Source organism: Delphinus delphis, chromosome 6 (genome assembly GCF_949987515.2).
Source record: "Delphinus delphis chromosome 6, mDelDel1.2, whole genome shotgun sequence".
NCBI lineage: Eukaryota > Metazoa > Chordata > Mammalia > Artiodactyla > Delphinidae > Delphinus > Delphinus delphis.
In genome coordinates this window covers 107569456-107595126 of record NC_082688.1, presented here as the reverse complement: position 1 = coordinate 107595126, position 25671 = coordinate 107569456, and the positions used below count along the sequence as shown (strand labels likewise).

Here is a 25671-nt window from a genome sequence, read left to right as displayed (position 1 = left end):
CTCCTAGAGAAATGGAAATAAAAACAAAAATAAACAAATGAGACCTAATGAAGCTTCAAAGCTTTTGCATGAAAAAGGAAACCATGAACAAGACCAAAAGACAACCCTCAGAATGGGAGAAAATATTTGCAAGTGAAGCAACTGACAAAGGATTACCCTCCAAAATGTATAAGCAGCTCATGCAGCTCAATAACAAAAAACCAATCAACCCACTCCAAAAATGGGCAGAGGACCTAAATAGACATTTCTCCAAAGAAGATATACAGACTGCCAACAAACACATGAAAGAATGCTCAACATCCTTAATCATTAGAGAAATGCAAATCATAACTACAATGAGATATCATTCTCACACCGGTCAGAATGGCCATCATCAAAAAATCTAGAAATAATAAATGCTGGAGAGGCTGTGGAGAGAAGGGAACCCTCTTGCACTGCTGGTGGGAATGTAAATTGATACAGCCACTGTGGAGTACAGTATGGAGGTTCCTTAAAAAACTACAAATAGAACTACCATATGACCCAGCAATCCCACTACTGGGTATATACCCTGAGAAAACCATAATTCAAAGAGTCACGTGCCAAAATGTTCATTGCAGCTCTATTTACAATAGCCCGGAGATGCAAACAACCTAAGTGTCCATCATCGGATGAATGGATAAAAACGATGTGGCACATATATACAATGGAATATTACTCAGCCATAAAAAGAAATGAAATTGAGCTATTTGTAATGAGGTGTATAGACCTAGAGTCTGTCATACAGAGTGAAGTAAGTCAGAAAGGGAAAGACAAATACCATATGCTAACACATATATATGGAATTTAAGAAAAAAAAATGTCATGAAGAACCTAGGTGTAAGACAGGAATAAAGACACAGACCTACTAGAGAATGGACTTGAGGATATGGGGAGGGGGAAGGGTGAGATGTGATAAAGCAAGGAGAGGCATGGACATATATACACTACCAAACGTAAGGGAAGTAGCTAGTAGGAAGCAGCCGCATAGTACAGGGAGATGAGCTCGGTGCTTTGTCACCGCCTGGAGGGGTGGGATAGGGAGGGCGGGAGGGAGGGAGACGCAAGAGGGAAGAGATATGGAAACATAAGTATATGTATAACTGATTCACTTAGTTATAAAGCAGAAACTAACACACCATTGTAAAGCAATTATACCTCAATAAAGATGTTAAAAAAATAATCTCTGAAAAAAAATAGGTTATCAACAAGGACCTACTGTATAGCACAGGGAACTCTTCTCAGCATTCTGTAATAACCTATATAGGACAAGAATCTAAAAGAATGGATATATGTATTTGTATAAATGAATCACTTTGCTGTACACCTGAAGTTAACACAACATTGTAAATCAACTATAATCCAATATAAAATTTAAAAATATTTTAATTAAAAAAAAACCACATTGCACGATGTAAAAAAAACCAAAAAACAATCCTATAGTTGTTTATAGTTTAGTTTTATAGTTGAATTATTTTATTCTTTGTCCTCCCCCACCCCGCAACTTCTATCTTAGCAGGCTTGAAAAAACTAAATCTACTTTACCACAGAGTAGTGCTTTTATAGGAAATAACCCAATAGTTTACTTCTGTACCTGCCTCATCAGTATCAGCTGGGAATACCCTGTAATCGTGACATTTTATTAACCTCTGCTGTAAAAGCAGGAGAAAGAATACTCATGGTATTTTTCTGTGAAAATGGTGGTTAGAATAAGGGGTGTTGTAGGGGTGTGAGGGGAAAGGAAGAGAGAGTTAATGAAACAGAGTAAAAAAAAAAAAAGAAAAAAAATTGTAGATGATGGAATTATGCTTATAAAAATAGGCAAAACAAAAATAAAGAAATCAAAATTCCCTTACATTATTCCCCCTCGCTTTGTCCTTATTAGCCTATACATATAAATGTACAAACCGTCACATATTAATACATACATTAATGTAATATGATATACTGGTGTAGTTCCTTTCATACCTCTTGCTACACCCATATAAGCCTCTATACAAACACAAAATGTCATAGAGATGTATTATATATTATACGTACTATATATGATTATGTATGATATACAAATATATATCATTCTATATTATCCATACTAAGTTATACATACACACAATTTTATTTAAATTGTATACCTATTTTAAATTTTATTTAAATTGTAAACCTATTAAATTAATAGGTTACAAACATATTGTTCTATAATTTGACTTCCTTCACTCACACGATTTTTTATGGACATTTTTTAATGCTAGCACCCACAAAATAATGTCATTCTTTTTTTAAACACAAGCTGCATAGTATGAATGTACTACAATTTAATCAATTCATTCCCAACGAGGCATGAGGACAAAATGCTCCAATAAGCATTGCTGCACACTTTCTGGTTATTTTTTTGTAGGTAAAGTTCTAGAAGTGCTCGGTCAGAGGGTAATGCGCACAAAATTGTGACAAGTGTGAAAGCATAACCGGAACAGCCAGGACGTGGAGATTCCTGAGGCGGGTTAGGGAGAACAGAGGAGGACATGCAACAGCCTCCAGGCTACCTGGATTCCACGATTAGGTGAAAGGTAATGTCATCAGACAGCAAAAAGAAGTTAATGACCAAGGCCAGAGCTGGGGGAGCTGGAGAGCCCTTATGTGGTGAGGAAACACGAAAATCAAGAACGAACCCCAGGAAACACCAGCACCAGGAGCCAGAGGAGAAAGGAGCAGGCAGAGGGGTAAGAGGTTGAACTGGGGTCAAGTGTCACAGAAGCCAAAAAAGGAAAGGGCTTCAAGGAGAGAGACCCACAGTGGATACAGTGGGATCAGCGAAGAGTAAAGAAAGTGCTCATGAGATCTGTGCGCGGTGGGGTGGGGGGGGGATCATCAAATCACTTAGGTAAGAAAAGTTCTAATGACAAAGGTAGGAAACAAAAGTTACAATGAAGTAGGCTGAGAAAAAAAAGGGCATCAATAACATTAAGAACACCTGCCCTGGGACTTCCCTGGTGGTGCAGTGGTTAATACTCCACGCTCCCAATGCAGGGGGCCCAGGTTCAATACCTGGTCCGGGAACTAGATCCCCCATGCATGCCACAACTAAGAGCCCCTTGAGCCACAACTAAGGAGCCCACCTGCCGCAACTAAGACCTGACGCAACCAATTAAATAAATAAATATTTTTTAAAAAATGAAGAAGAAGAAGAACACCTGCCCTTTCAAGAAGCTTAGCTGTGAAGGAAAGGAGAGGGAGCGGGGAGGCAGAGAGCTGAAGCCCAGGAGGAGTTGGGATGTGCCTGCTGTCTGCAGGGACTGACCTGAGCGCAGATATACACCAAGAGGCAGGGGCGGGGGAGAAAGGCGGAGGAGCTCAGGCAAGAGGGCAGGAGGGAAAGAGTGCTTAGATGGGGGTCAGGACACAGACAAAAATGCAGCGAGTTCAGACATCCGATCGCAAGTTCACAGCATCCAATCCTGAGTTCACAGCATCCAAACCCAAATTCACAGCATCCGGTTCCGTACTTGCTCACAGGGTTAAATGCACAGCTGACTGAGAACGAGGTGGGGAGCTAGAGCCCTGCTCTGCAAACTGTGTTCACAGGCGCCACCTGGGCCTCCTGCTATGGGCACATTCTGACTCTAAGAACTGAACCGCTCACATGCCGGCAGGGGACGCAGAAGCCAGGGGGAGGACCACACTCTGAGTCACAAGGACCCACAGGGACCGAGAGTACGGCGCCGCTCTGCACCGACCACAGCCGAACGGGAAGTCCCACCCGCTTGAAAAAGTTGGGCCTTGCCAAGGAATCATCTGTGGCAGAGAAGGAAATAAAAGTTTCTGGCTGTTTGCCTGAGCATTTGTTTCTGCCCCGGAATAGCTGGTTGAGCTTCTCACCAGCTGCCAGGTAGCCAGACTGGTTTCCAGCTGGGGCTGCTCCAGAGGATGAGGGCCTGAGGGGCAGCTCCCCTGCTAGGAGGATCCGGGCTTCACTCCACCTCGTCCTTTACACCTTAGAGTTGCAAGAGGAGAACTCTGAAGTCCCCTGCAGGTGCGTTACTGCTACAACCAGGGACCTGAGAGGTAAATGTCTTCCCCTCTTACTGCAAAGGACAGACGTGGTCAGTGAGGAGATGCAGGAGTAGAGTTAATGTCTGGGCACCAGCAAAAAGCCTGACAACTTGTGGACTTCATACAAAAAGTCTTCATTTGAAATTGTATTGACAGAATGTCCTTGGGCTCCCCTGGTGGTGCAGTGGTTAAGAATCCACCTGCCAAATGCAGGGGACACGGGTTTGAGCCCTGGTCCGGGAAGATCCCACATGCCACGGAGCAACTAAGCCCATGTGCCAGAAGTACTGAGCCTGCGCTCTAGAGCCCGAGAGCCACAACTACTGAGCCCACATGCCACAACTACTGAAGCCCGTGCTCCGCAACAAGAGAAGCCACCACAATGAGAAGCCCGCACACCGCAACGAAGAGTAGCCCCCGCTCTCCGTAACTAGAGAAAGCCTGCGTGAAGCAATGAAGACCCAATGCAGCCAAAAAAAAAAAAAAAAAAAAAGTCCTTAAGGCTGATATTAAAACCATTATCACATTCTATTACTTGAGACTTAGAAATTTTCATTTTTTTGAGACAAATCAACTTATTAGTATTTCCTCCAAAATACCCTGAGTTTCACTAGAGTAGTTTTATAGACTTTTAAAAAAAATATTCATTTATTTATTTGGCCGTGCCGGGTCTTAGTTGCGGCATGTGGGATCTTCGTTGCCACGTGTGGGATCTTCGCTGCGGCATGCAGGATCTTTTGGTTGCGGCATGCGTGTGGGATCTAGTTCCCTGACCAGGGATCGAACCCAGGCCCCCTGCATTGGGACCATGGAGTCTTAACCACTGGACCACCAGGGAAGTCCCTAGAGTAATTTTAAACAAAATAATTCATGCCCTAGATCAGAGGTCAACAAACTTTTCCTTAAAGGTCCAAGCAAGTATTTTCAGCTTTGTGGGCCCCCTCTGTTACAGCCACTCAGCTCTGCTGCTGTAGAGCCCTGAGAAGCCGCGGACAATACAGAAACAAATGGGCATGGCTATGTCCTAATAAAAAGGCATTTACAAAATCAGGGGGTCAGCCAGCCCTGCTCTAAATCAAACTGTGAATCACAACTAGATTTAATTCCAGTAGTTAAGGAAAATACCTAATAAAATCTGAAGTTTAATATAGTATGGAACTGCCTACCACTTTTTTTAAACATCGTTTTCTAAAATCAGTGATCAGAATAAAACTGCAAAACTAAAATATTCTCTGAACTACAAACCATACAGAATGTTTCTAATTTACATAAAATGGAGAAACAGCGCCTAAAAAAGGCACTATTCAGTTTAGAAAGGGTAATTCAAGCCCTCAGAATCGTGGTGAACAGTGTAGGCTCCGAAGCCAGCCAGACCTGGGTCTGAATTCTGGCCCCAGCCGTGGGGTTAGGGCCTCAAATTTCCTTGACGTTAACAGTATCCACCTATTTGGCTGCTGTGCCAGGCACAGAGTACGCCCCAAATAAGTGCTGGCTGAACAGTGAACCCCAATTTCCCAAGTCTCGTCAGTAGCAGTTTTTTAGTCAATGGCTGAACATATTCATCTAGTCAGCAAAAGAATTTTAGGATTTTTTAAAAATCTGATTTTTCTCTTATACCTTCTATAGGTGCCTCGGGCAGAAATGCTGAGGTGCAAAACTTGGCAGGTGTGAGACAGGGAGGAAATACAAGGAGAAGGTGCAATATGCAATGGGAATCAGAGGAAAGAGTTGTTTTGTAGAATTCTGTTTAGATGAAACTGCTGCTACAAATCTCACCCATCAAAGCGTAACCGGGGGACTGGAAGGGTCAGAAAACTAGGGGCAGCAGTGATCTGCGGGGAGGGAGACCTTATGTTTTCATCTCCTTCTGCAGTATTTCAGTCTTCACTAAGAAACAACTTAAGGATCTCGGGTGTCTACGCACCAGATGGTAGTAGCCACTCACACCCCAGCGTGACAATCAAAAATGTCTCCACACATTGCCAAGTGTCCCCCAGGGGAGGGGGAAGCCAGATCAGCTCCATTTGAGAAGCCTTACTCCAGGGCCTGGCAAGTAGAGTTCTAGGCTCTAAGAAAAAGTTCTTTTGAACCAAGTCATGGATTACACCCTCCAGAGTTGGAGATTTGACTAGAACAAGCATGTTGTTTTACAGGATGGTTTTGGGCATCTGAAATGGGATCTGCATTAGAAAATTTAGAAATAGTTGCAGCTTCATGGTTTTCCTTTGCTGAATCCCCCACAATGGTTTCTCAACTGAGGTCCCTGCCATAGTGGAAAGTACTGGACCGGGTGTCGGGAGTGTGGCCTGGGGTCCTGGATCCACTCAGTCAGATGCTGCGTCAGCAGCCACAGCCTTGGCTTCACACGCCTCAGCCGTGAGACGAGAAGCCTGGTTGGCCTCTAACTTCATCTTCCAGCTCAAAAAATAGGATTCTCCTGGGAGCTCCATCCTAAGGCCTGGCTTCCTTTATCCCCTCTGACCAGGGTACCGGGCAGCTCCCAACACTCGGCGCTCTGTGCCTATTCTTCCAAATAAAGGACACCAACCCGTCCAACACCAATGCCGTACCGTAACACTGTGAGCTGTTAAGATCATCTAATATCCAAATACGAAATGTTTGAATAGTGATATTATTAAATGAAAGCCCACCTCTTCCATGTACTGGTGTATTATAGCTTTTACAGCGGGCATGTTGGTGGCATCCATCATCAGGGTGACTGCTTGCCCTTTTCGTATCTTCACCACCCCTTTGAATACCTGCTGATTATTATAACAGGCGGCCAAAGTGGCAATGGCCATGACCTACAGATAAGGAGAGAGAGAGGAAACACTAATTCATCTCATTTCATGAAAAGAAGTGAGAAACTGCACGGTAAGCAATCATCCTGAGAAGGGAAGAGAACCTTCGGTAGAAAGTGCCGAAGGGCTAAGATGCAACTAACCAAGAGAAAAGACCCATAAAGAAAGCATGTCAAGACCTCTCCCTTTCCCATGTTTCCCCTTCTCAGCAAAACACAGAATCAAGTGCCCTTTGCAGTCTTGAGTAATTCTATAGTTTAGTCACGATATTTCCTTTTTATTTGGGAAAAACAAACACAAGCCAATGTAACATTTTCCATGCTGGGGCAATAGGTTATTAGGTCTGAAAAATAGATATTCCAAAATAATATCTGGAAATATCCAAAATAATATCTATTTTGTTTTTTCTCCCCATTTTTCCTACAATGAACATAATCATTATACATTTAAAAAAAAAGTAGCATGGGGGTGGCAGGGGACAAAAGAAAGGGGGCCGTGTAGTTTCCCATGCTCAAAGGTAAATTATTTCTAGGATAGATGGAAACGTAAGTCTGGCATAAAGAGTTTAGTTCCATCAACTGGTCAGATTGGTCATTAGAACAAGACGAAACCATGCTTCCAAATCAGTTAAATCTTATAACTTTCTTCATTTTATTTGAGTTAAAAACGGAAATAACTGGTAAAGGCATTTAAAAAGTATAAGCTCCTAGGTCCACAGGACCAGGTTCTGTTATCCCAAGATCTGGGAAAGGAGAGCCAAAATTAGGTGCTTAAATAAGACTTTTTAGTAACAGCTTCACCTGTGTTTCACCCAGCACTCCTCATAAATCTGACTCAAAGCCCTAGATTTAATTGTGAGGATAAACATCAAACTAGCTCGTTTAGAAAAAAGGGTTCTAGAAGGTTCTGGAAAGAAGCAGGCTTAACCTCAAGGCTGACCTGAGTGTGATGGCCATGGGGCAGAGGGGAGGTGTTGTGAACGTGCCTGCCCCTGGCAGAAGAAAATACACTAGTCATTTTTTTGAGGAACCACATTCCGGAATACACAGACCAAAACAGTACACGCGTTCCAGGCATGCCATCCCCAGCACACCACCCCGACCCCTCGGCCTCCCTGATCCACACCTGTGGAATAGCACAGAAGTTGAATATGCTCTGGTTTCTGAGTCGTGAAAGGTAAGTGATGACATCAGGGATGTGGTGCAGCGTGCTGGCTATGAGCTCATTCAGGCACTGCACGGCCAAGTCCATGTTCTCTGGCTTGGCAAAGTCACCCAGCTTGTTCACATACTTGCTCCAAGCCTAGGCAGATAAGATCGAAAGACGAGTCAGCACATGCACAGGGGAACAGTGTACAAGTCACATGAAAGGATCTTTGTGTATAAGAACTATGATATACAAAGCCTTTCTTAGCTGCTGCCTCATCTTTCACCAAGACCAAGTCCGTTTTAACCTCTATGCAATGTCTATTATGACTACAATCAAGATCTAGTCATAATCAAGAGTCAGTTAAGTATTTGGGAAAGTGTCCCTTTGGGACAATTAGTGCAGCATGTACTAAGCAATACTTTGATGACCTCAGGCCAAAGAGGCCTCCTGTTATGTGCAAGGCATGGGTCTGTTCCTGAAAAGATAACCAGCTTTAACAAAATCAGCTACAACAGCACTACAAGCTGAACACTAAACATTCTCAAGATGGCCAAGGCGTCAAAATAATTAATGATTAACATTACATTCCCAGTTCTGATAAGAACACTGCTGAACAAGCGTATCTGGGGAAATGAGCTGAGTCTCTACTGTAAGAACATTACCTCCTTGACCTTAGTGACCTGAAAATGAAATAACAGCCTCAACTCCAACAACAGAATTGGTTTGATGATCTTTAATAGTATTTAGAGGATTCTCTGAAGCTAGCAAATAACTTACTTTTATCCTTGGGTATTTTTAAGCTTCCTAAAGAATAACGCTTATTGTAACTTTATACACTCCCCAAAATAAATGACTAGGCCTAAAAGGACTAAGAGATTCTATGGTAAGTCACGTTTGCTATCCATTCTTAATTTGCACCTAAACCCACTCAGATTGCTGGTACTAGACTGTCCTGCAGAACCTGGAGAAAAACGCTAATGGGCGCCTACATATCCATCCACCAGCTTCAACAGTTACTGACACTTGGCCAATCTTGTTCCAGCTATATGGCCCCAGCCCCCAAATTATTCTAAATTAAAGCCCTAAGATATCATTTTATCCACAAATACTTCATTATGAATATCTAAAAGACTAGGAACCTTTCTTGTACATATATCTTATCACAACTAAAAGTTAACGATAAATATTTAATACAAATTATCCAATTAGCAGTTGTATTATCCCACTAATTTTTTTTCCACTTGGTTTCTTCCAGTAAGTACCTAAACAAGATTCATATGTTGCATCTGGTTGATGTCACATAGGTCTCGCTGCTCAGTTTTTATTTCACCCCTCAAGGTGGGCCCAATCCTGGAAGAGAATCCTGACTGGTCTGTGTCCACATCCAGTTCAAGGGGGCCAATGCACTCCAGCTCCTCCAGGCTTCCCCTTGGCCCCCGTGGACTCGCCCACAGCCAGAGAAGGAACACCCATTCCTGTTTCACCTGCTCTTCTCAAATGGGTCCATCCCACTGTTCACTCCTGCTCTCGGGTCTGAGACACCTGTAGCACCTTGGCTTTGTCCTGCACAGGTTTTGCAGGTTTTGTTTTCGGAGCTGCTGTTTTGTCTGCACCCATCTGTGTTTTGGAGCTCCTGGGAGTGCTTTGTCACTTGTGCTTCTGGACATGCTATCCATTGTTTTGGATACATCTGTTTCAGTTTTTTGGTTGAGTTTTTGTCACTTTTTTTTTGGGGGGGGGTGAGAATCTGGGAAAATCCAAACACTATGATGCTACCATCATCACAGTTTTGCAAAATCCAAAATTCCAGCTAATAAATGCAGAAAGGATGACAGAATTAAGATAGCACCATTTAGCATCTCCATTGATAATGGATCTAGGCAGTGACCACCAAGGAGGAGAAAAAGAACCCATAACGTATACGGAAAAGAATTAGATTTTCAACAGCCAGTCCTAAAGCGGGAGAACATGGAGTAACACGTTTAAGAAACTCGAAAATGTGAGATAAAAACTTTACATCCAGAAAAAGTGACCTTGAAGTATAAAGGACAAACTATTACCAACATGTATAAACATAGGGAAGTATCGTTCTTTTTTTTCTTCAAAATTCATAAATATTAATGGACTTCCCTGGTGGTGCAGTGGTTGAGAATCCACCTGCCAATGCAGGGGACATGGGTTCAAGCCCTGGTCCGAGAAGATCCCACATGCCACGGAGCAACTAAGCCCGTGCGCCACAACTACTGAGCCTGCGCTCTAGACCCCGTGAGCCACAACTTTCTCTAGTTGCAATGAGTAGAGGCTACTCTTCATTATGGTGTGTGGGCTTCTCATTGCGGTGGCTTCTCTTGTTGTGGAGCACAGGCTTTAGGCACACAGGCTTCAGTAGTTGTGGCACGTGGGCTCTAGAGCACAGGCTCAGTAGTTGTGGTGCACGGGCTTAGCTGCCCCGCGGCATGTGGGATCTTCCCGGACCAGGGCTCAAACCCGTGTCTCCTGCGTTGGCAGGTGGATTCTTAACCACTGCGTCACCAGGGAAGTCCAGTCTTAATGGCTATCTGATCTGACAATTTAGATATAAATACAATATAAAAATAGGGAATTAGCTAGCATATGCGAAAACATATTTTCAACTGTGCTCAGTAGTCACACTTGGTAGCAGTAGCACTAGAGTCACTATTCAGAGACTGCAGTAATGTGTAATTACATCTGTAATGTGGGAAAAAAGCAAGTGAGTCATTATGGGATATACTAATTCTATCATCTCCTATTTTCCTTGAGAAATACGACTGTGGATGAGGAAGAGGTAGAGATGTAATACAGAAGAGACTAGGTAACAGTCCTGAGTTTGAATTGGAAATATCAATATAAACTACAAGGTAAAAATTTTAGATTTAAAACTAAATATACACGACGACTACTCCAAGAGCAATGACCACCCCGAGTGCCCAAGTGTGGTCTGGAGGCCCCATTTCCCATTAACAGAAAGCTTAGGCTTCCTGAAGAGCTGGGTGAGTCCAAATCCCAGTCAAAAAATGTACAAAATGAGCTTGGAACATCTTGACATACCACCAAATGGCACGGCAGCTATCAAAGACTATTAGGGTCCCATCAAGGGGACTGAGGAGCCACTTGAACCTCTTTCTACAATACAACTCTTAGTGGATGGAGCTAGAATTTTCTAAGAGAAACGATATCATGAGTTCATACCGATATTTCCAATCCAGTTTAGGATCACTGGAGTTTTTGCTTAACTTCAGTGTTTTCTATCTTTGCAACTTTTATTTTAGACTGAAAATCTTGCTTCCTAATGATACGAACAAAATTACCTATTTTCTTTAAGCTGTAAAGTTTCTATAATAGTTTCAATATTATTATTCACAATATAATTACTGAAAACTTTATTCCTTTCTGGTTTATCCTTCCTTTGGAACTACACATACTGTTACGCACCTTGCTTTTTTCACTTAGTAATATAACCTGGAGCTCACTCCACAGGAGGATCGCTCTTTTGGTGCTCCACTGCGTGCATAGACCATAGTTCATTCCCTCCGTCCCGTACGGACGGACATCTGAGTCGTTTATAAACGTAACTATTACAAACAGTGGCTGCGGTCAGTAACCTCCCACAGTCGTCACTGGCCAAGCTTGCGCTCACCACCCGCACGGGAGCACCCATTTCCCCAGCATGGCTTACGGCTTATCAAACTTCCGACACTTTGCCAATCTGATGCAGGAAATAGTATCTCACGACTGTTTTTTGTGGTCGTTAAACTGCTTGAACTGACGTTTACTAAGCACTCTGCGCTAGAAGTTTTTCTCATTTTATTCGCACCACTGCCTGGTGGTATAAACTATTCTATCTTACAGAAGAGTGGGCAGTGAGGCACCTGCAGGGATGCAGAGCCTCATCTGAAAGGCGGTGTGGTTTCCTGGACAGGCACCGGGCTGAGACCCAGGAGACAGAAGCTCCCCTTCTGGGAGTCCTGAGACAAGCCCCTTCACTTCTCTGAGCCTTGGTGTCAAAGGAGGGTCATCAAGAGCTGTTTCTCGACCTCGCTGCACACCACAGTCACCTGGGAGGCTTGAAAACCTATGATGTCTGAGGTCAGGGGAGGTTTAATGTGAATTTCACCTATCAGGAGTAAGGTTGATCACTTCCCAGATATTTAAGGATCATTTCCATCTTTCTTTCTGTGAACTACCTGTTCTTATCCCTTTACCCATTTTTTCTGTGCAGTTGGTCTTTTACTTAACTTTTGGCAGTTCTTTTAATATTAGGAATATTAACTCTTTATCTGCAGTATAAATTCCAAATATCTTTTCCACCTTCTCACCTGCCTTTTTTCACCTTAAAAGCACTTGGTTCTAGGAAACCGTTTTTTTTATCTTTTTTTAAAAATAATAAATAAATTTATTTATTTTTGGCTGCGTTGGGTCTTCATTGCTGTGCGTGGGCTTTCTCTAGTTGCAGAGAGCGGGGGCTACTCTTGGTTGTGGTGCGTGGGCTTCTCATTGCGGTGGCTTCTCTCGTTGAGGAGCACAGGCTCTAGAGCGCAGGCTCAGTAGTTGTAGCGCACGGGCTTAGTTGCTCCGCGGCATGTGGGATCTTCCCGGACCAGGGCTCAAACCCGTGTCCCCTGCACTGGCAGGCGGATTCTTAACCACTGCGCCACCTGGGAAGTCCCTAGGATACCATTTGATGGATTAAAACAAAAGGTAAATGCTGGAGTAAAATCAGGAGATAGTCATAAGATTTCCTAGCTTTCCTTCTGAATAAAATCAATGTCAAAGCCCTTCCTTTCCCTGTCCATTTTAAATTAAGTCAAAGATCCACTCTTGTCTCTGATAATGAACATCTGTAGTGGGTGCCCATCTGGTGCCCCTTCTTGCCACCGAGTCCTTCTTTCTTGGAGGAAATCCATTCTACATGTGTGGGCAGACATACTCCAGGTCTAGACTGAGTGCTCAATGCTCTGGCTACTAACTGATTAAAGGATGGGCATAGGAACCAAGCCTATGAGTGAGTCATGGGACGTTATACCCACCACTGGACAAAGCCTGTCCAAGAGGTAGAAAGGGGACAAAGTCTTATTACACAGTCTGAATCCCTGGATGCAGCCCGTCCCCCTGAAGCAGACTAAATCCTAACCTAGTCTACACCGTCTCCTATGCTGTCTAAGGGAGCTTGATTTGTGTTTCTGTCACTTGCAACCAAAAGGGTTTCATGTTTTGTTGTCAGAGAGCATTCAAAATTGTTTCTCCCCAAATCCCCTGAACCTATTACCTCTTGAGGCCAAAACTCTCTTCCTTCTCGCTGGTCTTCCAGATAATCACGGATGATGTTTGTTTTCTGCAGAAACAGGCCCATAGAGTTGGCAAGGTCTGTGTCTTCACCAATTAAGGGATCTTCTAACTCTGAGGCCGAGAACAGACGAGAAAGGCCAATTCCCACCAGCCCAGCAACATAGTGACAGTACTGTAAAAGATGATTTTTCAAGTACTTTAATAATGAAACTTTTACTAAAACAGAAATGCTACAGATTAGCTATAAAAACCAGGTTCCAAAAAGAACGTAAAAGATCTCATTTTGCTTAAAACAACCACATTATATACCATGTACATGTAAAGAGTAAAAAACATTCCAAGAAGGATGTGCACAAAAGACTTAACAAAGGTGATCTCTGGCTCATGTGATGTTTCTATTTTTTTTATTTTATTTTTTACTGTATTTTCTATATCTGTACAATGCACATGCACTGCTTCTAGAATAAAAGGTTATTGAAAAAATAAACTAGTACAGTAAACTTTTTGATATCCCAAATTGGGAGTGAAGGCCTTGAGGGAATAAGGAATATTCTAACAGAAACTAGAATACTAAGCAGAATTTAATCTTGAAGACATTTTAAGATCTTGCAGTGTCTCAAAATCCTCATTAAGTAAAAGAACGTAGTGGTACTACTTTGTTTTTTTACATAACAAGGATGTGTTTTATTTATTTTTTAAATATACTTTCCTAAGTTTTTCACTCATTTTTTTTAAAGTTTTTTAAATTTATTTATTTAGGCTGTGCTGGGTCTTAGTTGCGACACTCGGGATCTTCAGTTGTGGCATGTAAGATCTTTGGTTGAGGCATGCAGGTTTCTTAGTTGCGGCATGCATGTGGGATCTAGCTCCTTACCGGAGTTCGAACCCAGGTCCCTTACAGTGGGAGCGCGGAGTCTTACCCACTGGACCACCAGGGAAGTCCTCAATGATGTGTTTTAAGCATGCTGCATATTCGGTCCTCACAAACATCTTCTGGGGCACATTCACTAATTATCACCATTGTGCAGATGTAGAAACTGAGGCACAGAGACATCACTTCACTTGCACAAGATCACTCATCTGGCGCGTCAGAGGCCAGGGATTCTCAGCCAAGCCATACGGCTTCAGAGGCAGGTTGAACAACTTTGCTAAAACTCTTGCCTTTCTCTCAAATGAAGTCTGAGTAAATGTAAATCTTAATTGTCAGAGAAGTTTCTTTCTATACAAGTGGTTTGTCAAAGCTGTCCTCCCCGGAGAAGGGTATTCCAAGACAACTCAATGGAATACTCTTTGTTTTTAAATTGAAATATAGTTGATTTACAATATTGTATTACTTAAAGCAATACGTTTATAAAATGAATGTCCACTAGACAACTTAAGAAGTGAAGAGGAGTTAATGAAGGTACCCTCTGCAGCAGAGTTAGGGGAAGACCAGAGTAGAGAGTGTCTCTGGTTTAAAGTAATACAGGGCTTCCCTGGTGGTGCAGTGGTTAAGAATCTGCCTTCCAATGCAGGGGACAAGCGTTTGAGCCCTGGTCTGGGAAGATCCACACGCCACGGAGCAACTAAGCCCATGCGCCACAACCACTGAGCCCGTGTGCTATGGCTACTGAAGCCCGCATGCCTAGAGCCCGTGCTCTGCAACAAGAGAAGCCACCGCAATGAGAAGCCCGCGCACCACAATGAAGAGTAGTCCCCGCTCGCCGCAACTAGAGAAAGCCCGTGCGCAGCAACGATGACCCAACGCAGCCAAAAATTAAGTAACTAATTAATTTTTTTTAAAAAAGAAAGTAATACAAAGTCACAGACTAATCAAGGGGTACGATGAAATGGTAGAAAAAGCACTTGAAATATGTTCCAGGAGAGGAAGGATCTGGAAAGAGTAAAGATATGCTGAAATCAGAGAGAAAGCAGCTGTGGACAACTACAAGAAATTTTTAAAAGACTTATTAGAAATTAATAAAAAACATTACATATTACATTACAACATCCATATTGCTGTCCAAGGAAAAGTATATTTTAAGATAACAGTTCTTTGGGTAGAAATACTCCTAGAATGGAGGTATTCATTTTCCTCTCAAGTTGAAGGAAAAGAAAAATATTTACAAGTATTCAGTTTTATCTGATCCGAACTTCTACTCAACAGCCTATAATTAAGTTTCCTGAATAGATCTGCATGGCAGAAAAGGAAGTTACTGTGCTGATAACCAGCGCTGGTTCATGGCCAGGAGTTTCAGCTTTAACTTTAAATTCATAAACTGATATTCTAGCAGCAGCCACACTCACACTAACTTGTGGAGCATAAACCACCAGTTCCAAAGATGCTGTCATCAAGTTTTGAGTCGTGAAAAATGAGGAGGCCAGACCTTGGACCTACACTCACTCGATGAATATGCAGTAGCATCTCTTTTGGGATCCTAACCTAAACACTATTAGAGACACAAAATATGTACGCAGTTTAGACGTTTAAAATGTCTCTGCTTCCACTGAGGTGATGAGTAAGTCTCACAGAGGCCATTCCTATGGAAAATGGGCAAGACCCCCTCCCCTCCTATCTTGTATTTTGAGTCAAGTTTAGTCCCCGTAGTCAATTACGTCACTTTGTCCACAGAAGCAAGCTCTCCCCAACCCCTGGCCAACATCGTTCACAGCTGCTGGTCAGGGATAACCTCTGGCCAAATGAAAGCCAGTATAATTGTATCTGCCACATCATCTGCTCTCACAGCCCTTTCCAGCTGCTCTGTCCCTAGAGGAAGACAACCTGGGCCCCCCAGGGCTCCTTCGTGTACCTCCATGTATGTGCATCTACAAGCACCATAAGAAGAGGTAGGTGGACGTCGAGAAACCTAGAACCTCTCGCATCATCTTATTTCTATGAAAAGATGATGGGGAAGGAGGTGTGGGTATTAGAAAGGCACTCACTCCTCAGCATAATGCAACTATGATCCAAGTTAATGCCTTGGGATCCTCGTGAACCGTTTTGTTTCTGAGGAAACAGACACAGAATACAATTTAACAGTCTGATACCTACTCCTAAGTAAATGGGGCCAAGGTGGCCCTGAATTTAAAAGTAAGCTCGTGGGGACTCCCTGGTGGTCCAGTGGCTAAGACTCTGCACTCCCAATGCAAGGGGCTTGAGCTCAATCCCTGGTTGAGGAACTAGATCCCGCATGCCACAACTGAAGACCCAGCATTCCGCAAGTAAGAGCCAGCACAGCCTAAATAAAGAAATGTTAAAAACGAAAAGAGGGGCTTCCCTGGTGGCGCGGTGGTTGAGAGTTCGCCTGCCGATGCAGGGGACACGGGTTCGTGCCGTGGTCCGGGAAGATCCCACATGCCGCGGAACGGCCAGGCCCGTGAGCCATGGCCGTTGAGCCTGCGCATCCGGAGCCTGTGCTCCGCGACGGGAGAGGCCACAACAGTGAGAGGCCCGCGTACCGCAAAAAAACAAAAAAAACCCAAAAAAACCGAAAAGAAACCCAAATTTCATTTAAAAAAAAGTAAGCTTGTGTTATGAAGGAACTGGAAATGACTCAGAAACACACACACGTGCTCAGTAAAGGAAAAAAACATAGAAGACACATTTTAAGATGTGAAAACTATTGATGTCTCTATATTACATGCAATAATTTGGTCATTAACCTCAAATTTCACAGCAAGTCAGAGACACTTTCATCAGCTTAATGTTTGCACCTCTGGGACGAGTTATATCTGCTTTGGCCTAACTCAGTGGTCCCCAACCTATTTGGCACCAGGGACCAGTTTCGTGGAAGACAGTTTTTCCACGGACAGAGTGGGGGTGTGGGGGATGGCTAATGCAAGCGACGGGGAGCGGCAGATGAAGCTTCGCTCGCTCGCCCACCGTGCACCTCCTGCTGTGCGGCCCGGTTCCTAACGGGCTGTGGACCTGTACCGGTCCATGGCCCAGGGGTTGGGGACCCCTGGCCTAACTTGACAATAAACTCCCCAGAGCAACGATTATTCCAGGTATGATGACACGTAAGCCCCTATTAAGTGTTTATGTGGAGACATTACAACCATCCCTTGTCCCTCGGCCCGAATGTCATGGTGAGCACTGCCAGTTCATCAGTGCCACTCACACCGACAAGGCTCCACAGGGACACTAACCTTGTCCCACTCCCGTTCAGACATCACACGCTTATCCAGAAACTCTGCCATCCCAAATCCCATCTTCCGGCAAATGTCAACAATCACTGTTTGGTATTTCTCAGCCAGATTTCGAAACTCCAGGGAGATCTGAAATGGAGGTCATAAAAAAACAGAAAATTTGAAACACGTATTAAAACTGGGCACCAACAGGGTACCTACAGATCATAAAGCAAAGCAACAACAGAACGCATTAGGGAAGACTCCCAAACGATCCAGCTGTAAGTCTAACATCTAGGTTATGCTAGCTTTCTACATATAGAATAAGTTCGGCAAATTTCATAAATATTAAAATAGAAAGGTACAGAAATGCTAAAGTTTCTAGACTCAAAATAAGATTCAGGGAATTCCCTGGTGGTCCAGGGGTTAGGACTCTGAGCTCTCACTGCTGAGGGCCCGGGTTCAACCCCTAGTCAGGGAACTAAGATCCCACAAGCCTTGGGGCAAGGCCCCCCCACCCCAAAAAAAGAAGATTCATAGTCTTATTATACGCTCATCTTCCCACCTAATGAGCAATGAGATAATTCAACATAAAACTGGACATATGTGTAAGAATTTTAGGAAGAATGCCTCATTTTCAGACAAGCCTCATGATAATGAAGATTCATTTGTGCAAACATGTCTTGGCCACTTCCTATGCAACAAGCATTGTTGTGGGCACTGGGAATGCACAGCCGGGAGATGACCAGAAACTCCGCCCCCAGAGCTTATGTTCTAGCAAGGAGACCAGCCAACCACTGTCTATCCTCAGTTCCCGAATTCATACCATGAAGCTACAGTGTCTCCCTACTATAAGGCTACACTTTCTAATTCCTTAAACAACTCAGTTTAGTTCAATCTGCAGCAGGCTATCCAACATTTATTTTTCATAGCCCAAGCTTTAATGTCGAAAAGTACTATTGATGTTCTTAAAAGTCACTGCTACTGTACAAGTATCTTGCTTAAGTTCAAAGAAGTGTCTGTAGGTTATCAAAATAGAATATACTGGGTTGGGCAAAAAGTTTGTTCGGGTTTTCATCCCATCTTACAGAAAAACCAGAACGAACTTTTTAGCCAACCCAATGAAACACCATGAAACTTCTCAAATAACATGCTATCAACACACAATACTGAAAACAGTGAATAGACTTTGCTAAGCTTCCGAAGTGTGAGAAATACCTGGTCTATGTTTACAGAAAGGTTAGAAAAACTCCCTCAAGGAACACCTAAATTTAAGGACCTGAGAGAAACCCAGAGGGTTGCAGGGCACTGAAGGGGTTCAGAAGTCTAAGATCCTTTAGGATTATTCTGATAAACATAAACTGTTAAACCCCCAAATTCCATAAAACCAAACTGATCTCTCCAGAACTCTTCTCTACAGAACAGCTGTTCCAAGACAGAGCCAAAAGGTAATTCCCACGTGGACTGAAGCAAACGAACAGCTCTACCAAAGGTCATGTGAATCCCTGAATCTCCCAAGGACCTGGTCTTTCAACAGATCCCAGGCTGGGTCAGTTCTATTTATAAGAGGGGAAAGGCCAGCGAGCTGGGGGAGGAGCAGCTCAGGCTTGAAAACAAAGGCTCCAAAATAAACACTTCACTGCTGGATGTGAACCAACTTCAACTCCTTGGTACTTACTACATCATTATATAATTCAAAACATGAAAACAAAAATATCTAAGGAGGAGTGACCATGAAGAGCTCTACGTTCTCCCAGAAACCTGAGGGAGGGTGGGGAGGGAGGGGCCCGACTCCCCCAGGCAGCTCTGCCCGCGAGGTCAGCCAGGAGGGGCTTTTCCTTGTCCCTCCAGGGAATTCTGTTTCCCAGCTACAGTACACTTCTAGGTCCCGGGGTCACTCTCTAGTGATTCCAAGTACGAGAAGGAAGGACACCACGGGGAGTCCACTGGTACAATGGAGAAAGGCCAGCCCCGAAGCAGGGGCAAGGGGAGCATGTACACAGAAATCTCCCTGATTATAAACCTTGGGGTGTTATGATCAAAACACTGGGTGGGGCTTCCCTGGTGGCACAGTGGATAAGAATCCACCTGCCCGTGCAGGGGACACGGGTTAGAGCCCTGGTCCAGGAAGATCCCACACGCCGCAGAGCAACTAAGCCTGTGCACCACAACTACTGAGCCTGCGCTCCAGAGCCCACAAGTCACAACTACTGAGCCCGCGTGCCACAACTACTGAAGCCCGTGTGCCTAGAGCCCATGCTCCTCAACAAGAGAAGCCACCGCAATGAGAAGCCCGCGCACCGCAACAGAGAGTAGCCCCTGCTCGCCACAACTAGAGAAAGACCACACACAGCAATGAAGGCCCAACGCAGCCAAAAGTAAATAAATAAATTTATTTATTTAGTTTAAAAAAATATTTTTAAAAAAATGGTTTCCTAGAACCAAGTGCTTTTAAGGTGAAAAAAGGCAGGTGAAAAGGTGGAAAAAATATTTGGAATTTACACTGCAGATAAAGAATTAATATTTCTAATATTAAAAGAACTGCCACTAAGCCCATGTGCCACAACTACTGAGCCTGCAAGCCACAACTACTGAAGCCCGTGTGCCTAGAGCCTGTGCTCCACAACAAGAGAAGCCACCGCAGTAAGAAGCCCGTGCACAGCAACAAAGAGTAGCCCCTGCTCGCTACAACTAGAGAAAGCCCACGCGCAGCAATGAAGAGCCAACACAGCCAAAGGAAAAAAAAAAGACCACCAAAACACTGGGTGATGCTACCTTCACCTATATGCAAAGTTTTATTTTTAACGATTTTTTAAAGGGGCAGTAGAGTGTGCCAGGGATTAAGCACAAGGGTTCTGGATGTAGGCCTTTTGTGTTTGAATCCTGGTTCTGCCACTTAACTTCACAGGTGATTTGAGGCAAGGGGCTTAAATCTCTATGTCTCAGTTTCCTTATCTATACACACGTGGTTAACAGTGTATCACGTCCATTACATGTTAAAACTATATTAATATTAAATAAAGCAAATGATAAACCAATAACGAAATACATTTCGTAACTCATAACTCAATAAATGTACGCTATTATTGCCATCATCATTTAAAAGTAACCCTTTCTTATTTCTCAAGCTGTGTTTGGAGGTAGATCTCTAAGACTACCAGTCTCCACTAGTACCAGGTGAAAAAGATGCACTCTAATTTAACCCCTAATATACAATGAGTGTTCTAGAAAGCCTGGTATCAACTAATGAGCACTGAAGCCTTATTACAGCCCCAGGTCCCATGTCAATGCTGACCAGAGGAAGCCTTCAGCCACTTCACTCGGTTAGAAGGCCCCGTGGAGGCTCAGCCCCACCTTCCACCGGGCCTGCGGCAAGGGCACAACGGTGGCCACACGCCATGTGGCTCAAAATCTTAAACCATCAAGCGAGCTAGTAACTTACCAAGTGCAGTATGTTCTCTTCTCCCACCCTGACAAACATACCTTCACAACCACCTGGAGGACTCGGGTGTGAATTTACAATTCTTGGCCCCTCAGGCTTCTGTTCCAAAATTAAATAGTGCAGAGACTGCCAGGAGGAGGAATCTCACACTCGTGTGTAAGGACACCCCAGACAGCAGGGTCAAGCTTCACCCACGACCCTCCTGAAGAGCCACCCTCAGGCCAAGGGTCACGGTCACTGGTGCACAGTACACCCTGGAGGAAATGGGCCCCAGGAAATGGACTGCAAGTCGGTGTGTGTGTGGGGTGTCTCAGGGAATTAGGGGCACGCAACCCCAGACCCCCAGAAGATGGTCTACAAGGGGAGCTGCACAAGCTCGGGGCAGGCACGCTCCCACGGCCCCCCTTGAGGGTGAGGTGGCCCAGAGGGGGGCCCTCTAAAGTGAGGGGCAGGAAGGGACTTCCCTGGCAGTCCAGTGGTTACGACTCTGGGCTCCCAATGCAGGGGGCACAGGTTCGAACCCTGGTTGGGGAACTAAGATCTCGCATGCCACACCGCGCGGCCAAAAAAAAAAAAGATGGACTTAAGAAAAATAAATAAGTGAGGGGAGGGGGAAGAGCCCTTCTTGCCCCTATCTGAGAGCAGTGCTGTGTGAGGGAGGCCCTCGCCCCAAACCCACTCACTGTACACCTAACCCTCAGCAACCGGAATTTGTGGGATCTTCTAAAGCTCAAGATTTTAATTAGAACCCACTTAACTCCAACTGAGTGGACTAAATACCCAATATTTACAGAACACTATTCTAAGTACTCTACATGTATGAACTCATTCAGGCCTCGCAGCTCTAACTTTACAAATGAGGAAACTGAGGCACAAGGAAATTAAGGGGTGTGTCCAGGCTCACACAGCTGCAGGTGGCAGAGATCATCCTGCTTCAGTCCTCAGCTCAGCTGCGAAGAGCCCACGCCCTACCCCACAGCTGCCACCCATCATGAGCTGCAGCTGCACAGCACACCACCAGGTTCAGGGTGCCCCAGAGGCCAGCAGCGCGACACACCTAGGCTGCGTTCTCGGGTGCACTGGCTGGAGAACCCATCTTTCACGACACTGGCACTGGAGTACTCTTTCCACAGGAAGGAAGGCTGGACTTCCCAACAACATCCTGGTAATGACAGTAGCAGCTAACACCTAAGAGCTCCACCTACGTTAACTCTTTCCATCCTCACAACCACACTGGGAGGCAGGGACCATTATTCTCTCTGTCTTACCGATGAAGAAACAGAGGCACAGGCAGGCTATGTAACGCAGCACCAGTTAATGAGTGGGAGCATGGGGCCGCCAACCCAGGCAGTCTGGCTTGAGACGCACCATTGCCACATTATGCTACACTGCCCTGAAACTGCTGGTTTTGCAGTTCCCGCCAGGCACACAGGCCAGCTGACGGCCACCCCACCAATCATGCGCACGACTGCATCCCGTTAGTCCCACTACCGTTGGAAAGTCCTCCAGGACTTGTCGGTCCTTCTCCTTGCTCTCCGTGAACCGCCAGTCGGGCTCATAAAGGTACGAGTGGAAGTTGTGTAACAGGGGGACCTTTCTTTCTATACTGATGGTCATGTCATCTTCCAGAGTGTCCAGCGCTCGGAGAACCAGATAAAATATGCATACTGCATGGCTGTAAGAAAGGAATAACTATCAATACATTGGAACAAACGTTCAAAGATATTTGTTTTAAAATCACATCTCATTTTTGCTGGGCCATTTTCTAAACCCTCCTACACCCTTAACTCTACAGAACTATGAAAGGATATCCAAAACTTTTCGTACTTAATGCAACTTCTTGGCTTCTCTTTCTCAGATGGGAGCAATGGACTTCTGTAGTTTATTTATAAAAATAAAGAAAGAACCTGCCAGCTGCACGTCACTACTACTCCCACAATGAGTAAACATTTAACTAATGCAGCACAACTGTAGAAAGACCAGCAGACCATTTGGAAGGAACTATTATTTTGCAGATAAAGTCAAAAGACACAATAACTTCTCACTATCAATACTATCATACCTAACGGCTAAGTCATATACATAATCTGCACAGAGGCAACTTCAGAAGAATTAACCCAATATACTAGAAATGCAAAGTAGCATAAGCGAAGCCAAGGAAAATGCATGAGCCGCTTAGAGACAGGTCCAGCTGCCAGCACTAAAAAAAGTTAATAAACATCCCCTCCCCCTCCCTGAAAGAGCTGGGCCTGCAGGGAAGCTATGAGATGGCCAGGTGCCTGGAAGGGCATTCTAAAGTAAACACAGGCGTGTTTCAACCCCGAACATTTCCTTCACCCACCGGGGCCTGTTCAGGCTACGCCACAAGCACGGCGACAGCAACGCGAGGGGCCGTGTCAAAAAGTGGCTTCGAATGGCCCGTAGCAGTTTTCTTCCCCCAGGTCACAAAGAGCTGCCTGCGCCACTCACCGCATTTCCCCATCCAGCGCCTGGATAACAGCTGCGAAACTGCGACTGGTCTGATTCAAGTACTTGTAACAAGTTTTCAAGCTGCTGCTGAGCGAGTCCTGCGGGCAGAGGAGACACACGGCGGTGGGAGACGCGGAGGGGCTGGAGTGGGGCTGGGGCGAGCGGCCGGCTACCGCGGGGCTCCGCAGCCGGCCGCACACGCCCTCTCCCCGCGGCCGGTCCTTGGTGGGCCAAGCGGCGGGGGGCAAGGGGCAGCCGCGCGGCGGAGTGCCCGCGCCCCTGGGCGCCGCGCCGGGGCTCAGCACCAAGGTCCGCTTGAAAAGGGACATGGCCTTGGTGCCGCAGGCGACTGCGGCCATGGGAACCGCGGGGCCAGCGCCGTTTTTCCTCCATAGACCCGAGAGGAGCGGAGGGGCGCCCACCGAAGGGCGGGACCGGCTCTTGCTCCACCGCAATAGGCTTGGAGAGGCGGAGCAGTGAGCTGGCGTCCGCCGCCCCGCCCGCCCACGTGCGAGCCGAGCCCCGCCCGCCCACGTGCGAGCCGAGCACCGCCCCACACGCCCCGCGGCCAGCCCCGCCCACCCCGCCCAGATGCGAGCCCCGCCCCGCGGCCTATGGCTCACCACCCGCGCCTTCCTCACCTTGTTCCCCTTCTGCCCAGAACCCGCAGGCTGTTGACGGAACCCCAATCTCTCCTCGGCCAAACTTTAGTCAGGCTCCTCAATCCTCCACCTTTGTACTTCTATGTTTATCTTTTGCGTCGCTCAGCTTTAGCAAGAACTCTGCTAAATTGGTTTAGCCAGAATCCCTCATCCGTCATGTATGATCACTGCACCATCTGACCCGAACTTCCTCTTCTCCCACCATCCCGGCGCCCTGACCTGCCTCCAGCAAGAATCCCGGTAGGTCGTTTCAGCAGAATGCCCCTTACCCCAGAGGTTTCCTCTTAGTACCTTTCCATCCACCCACACCCACACTCTGCTCCTTGTTGTATTCGGAACCGAGCCCAGTTCTATACTGAGGTCTCTTTCCTCTATTGCAGTTGCTTTTCTGAATGAAATCTGATTTCACCCCTTTAACTACTGTCCAGTTCTGGTTTTCCTTTAACACCTGTTAAACCTCTATTATCCTCTGGAAAGCTAGCTATTCCTTTTAAGATTTCTGATCATCTTTCCCTTTCAAATCAGTGAGCTGTAACGATCTTTATGAATCTTATTAACTCTTCCCTAAGGAAGACAAAAACTGTTTTTCCAGAAAAAAAAAAAGCCATGTTCTGATATGCAAGCATATCAGAAAGAATTGCTGGCTGTTTTGTATATTTTTTTATGGAGACTTTATATTTTAGAGCAGTTTTAGGTTCAGGGAAAATTGAGTGGAAAATACAGAGTCCCCATATACCACCCCCCCAAGTCTCCCCCACTCTCTTTCTGAGAGAAGCGGGAAACATTTGCAATATCTAACAACAGGGGGGATGGTTTAAAATAAATATATGTACACACATATACATGTGTATATATACATATATATGTATGTATATGGAAATCCCATAGTCACTTGGGAATGTGAACAGTGAACCTTGGGACCCTGCTGGGGTCCAGGTGAACTATCTTCTTTTCATATGTGTTTATTTCCTACCATGGATACATGTTCTTCTGTCAAGAGAATAAAGCTTTTCTTTTTAAATCACATAACCATGAGAAATTATTGCCAAGTTCAATTAAAAAAATAGTAAAAATTAACATTTACTAAGCACCATATATTAGTAAAATCATTTTGTACATACAGTCTGGCATATAAAAATACTCAGTGAAGGTCGGATGAGTAAATGAATAAGTTCAAAGAGTATTTAAAAACAATTCACCAACTCCTTCCCTATCAAAATGTGGAGAGGCAAGACTTCACAATAAAATAGAAGGAACAGAATAACAGCTCTTTTCTGACCTCTAAGCCAGCTCTTCACATACAACTGTTGTTATCAGGCCACAATGATTCCTTTCACTGCACTGCCAAATGTTTTAATCCCCGGATACAACTAAGGGTTTGGGGGCTGATGTCAAAGGTGCATCACACATTGGGACTTCCCTGGTGGCGCAGTGGTTAAGAATCCACCTGCTAATGCAGGGGACACAGGTTGGAGCTCTGGTCCAGGAAGATCCCACATGCCACAGAGCAGCTAAGCCCGTGCGCCACAACTACTGAGCCTGCGCTCTAGAGCCTGCAAGCCGCAACTACTGAGGCCACGCACCACAACTACTGAAGCCCCCATGCCTAGAGCCCGTGCTCTGCAACAAGAGAAGCCACCGCAATGAGAAGCCCGCGCACCGCAACGAA

General features: G+C 45.0%; 1 protein-coding gene across 4 annotated transcripts in view; it reads right to left on the bottom strand.

Moving 5' to 3' along the window:
- The window catches only part of FDFT1 (farnesyl-diphosphate farnesyltransferase 1), a 43512-nt gene that overhangs the window by 3775 nt on the left and 14066 nt on the right, over positions 1-25671 (bottom strand). For 3 of the 4 annotated variants that reach the window (XM_060015272.1, XM_060015270.1, XM_060015271.1), the window contains 6 exons: positions 23341-23438; positions 22363-22546; positions 17451-17579; positions 13303-13494; positions 7992-8168; positions 6717-6869 (listed from right to left, as the gene is read on the bottom strand). In XM_060015272.1, coding sequence (XP_059871255.1) covers positions 6717-6869; positions 7992-8168; positions 13303-13494; positions 17451-17579; positions 22363-22546; positions 23341-23345 — 840 coding nt within the window. In that variant the 5' untranslated portion in view covers positions 23346-23438. Of the gene's footprint in view, positions 1-6716; positions 6870-7991; positions 8169-13302; positions 13495-17450; positions 17580-22362; positions 22547-23340; positions 23787-25671 lie in introns of those variants that run through there. The other variant, XM_060015269.1, reaches the window with a different exon arrangement.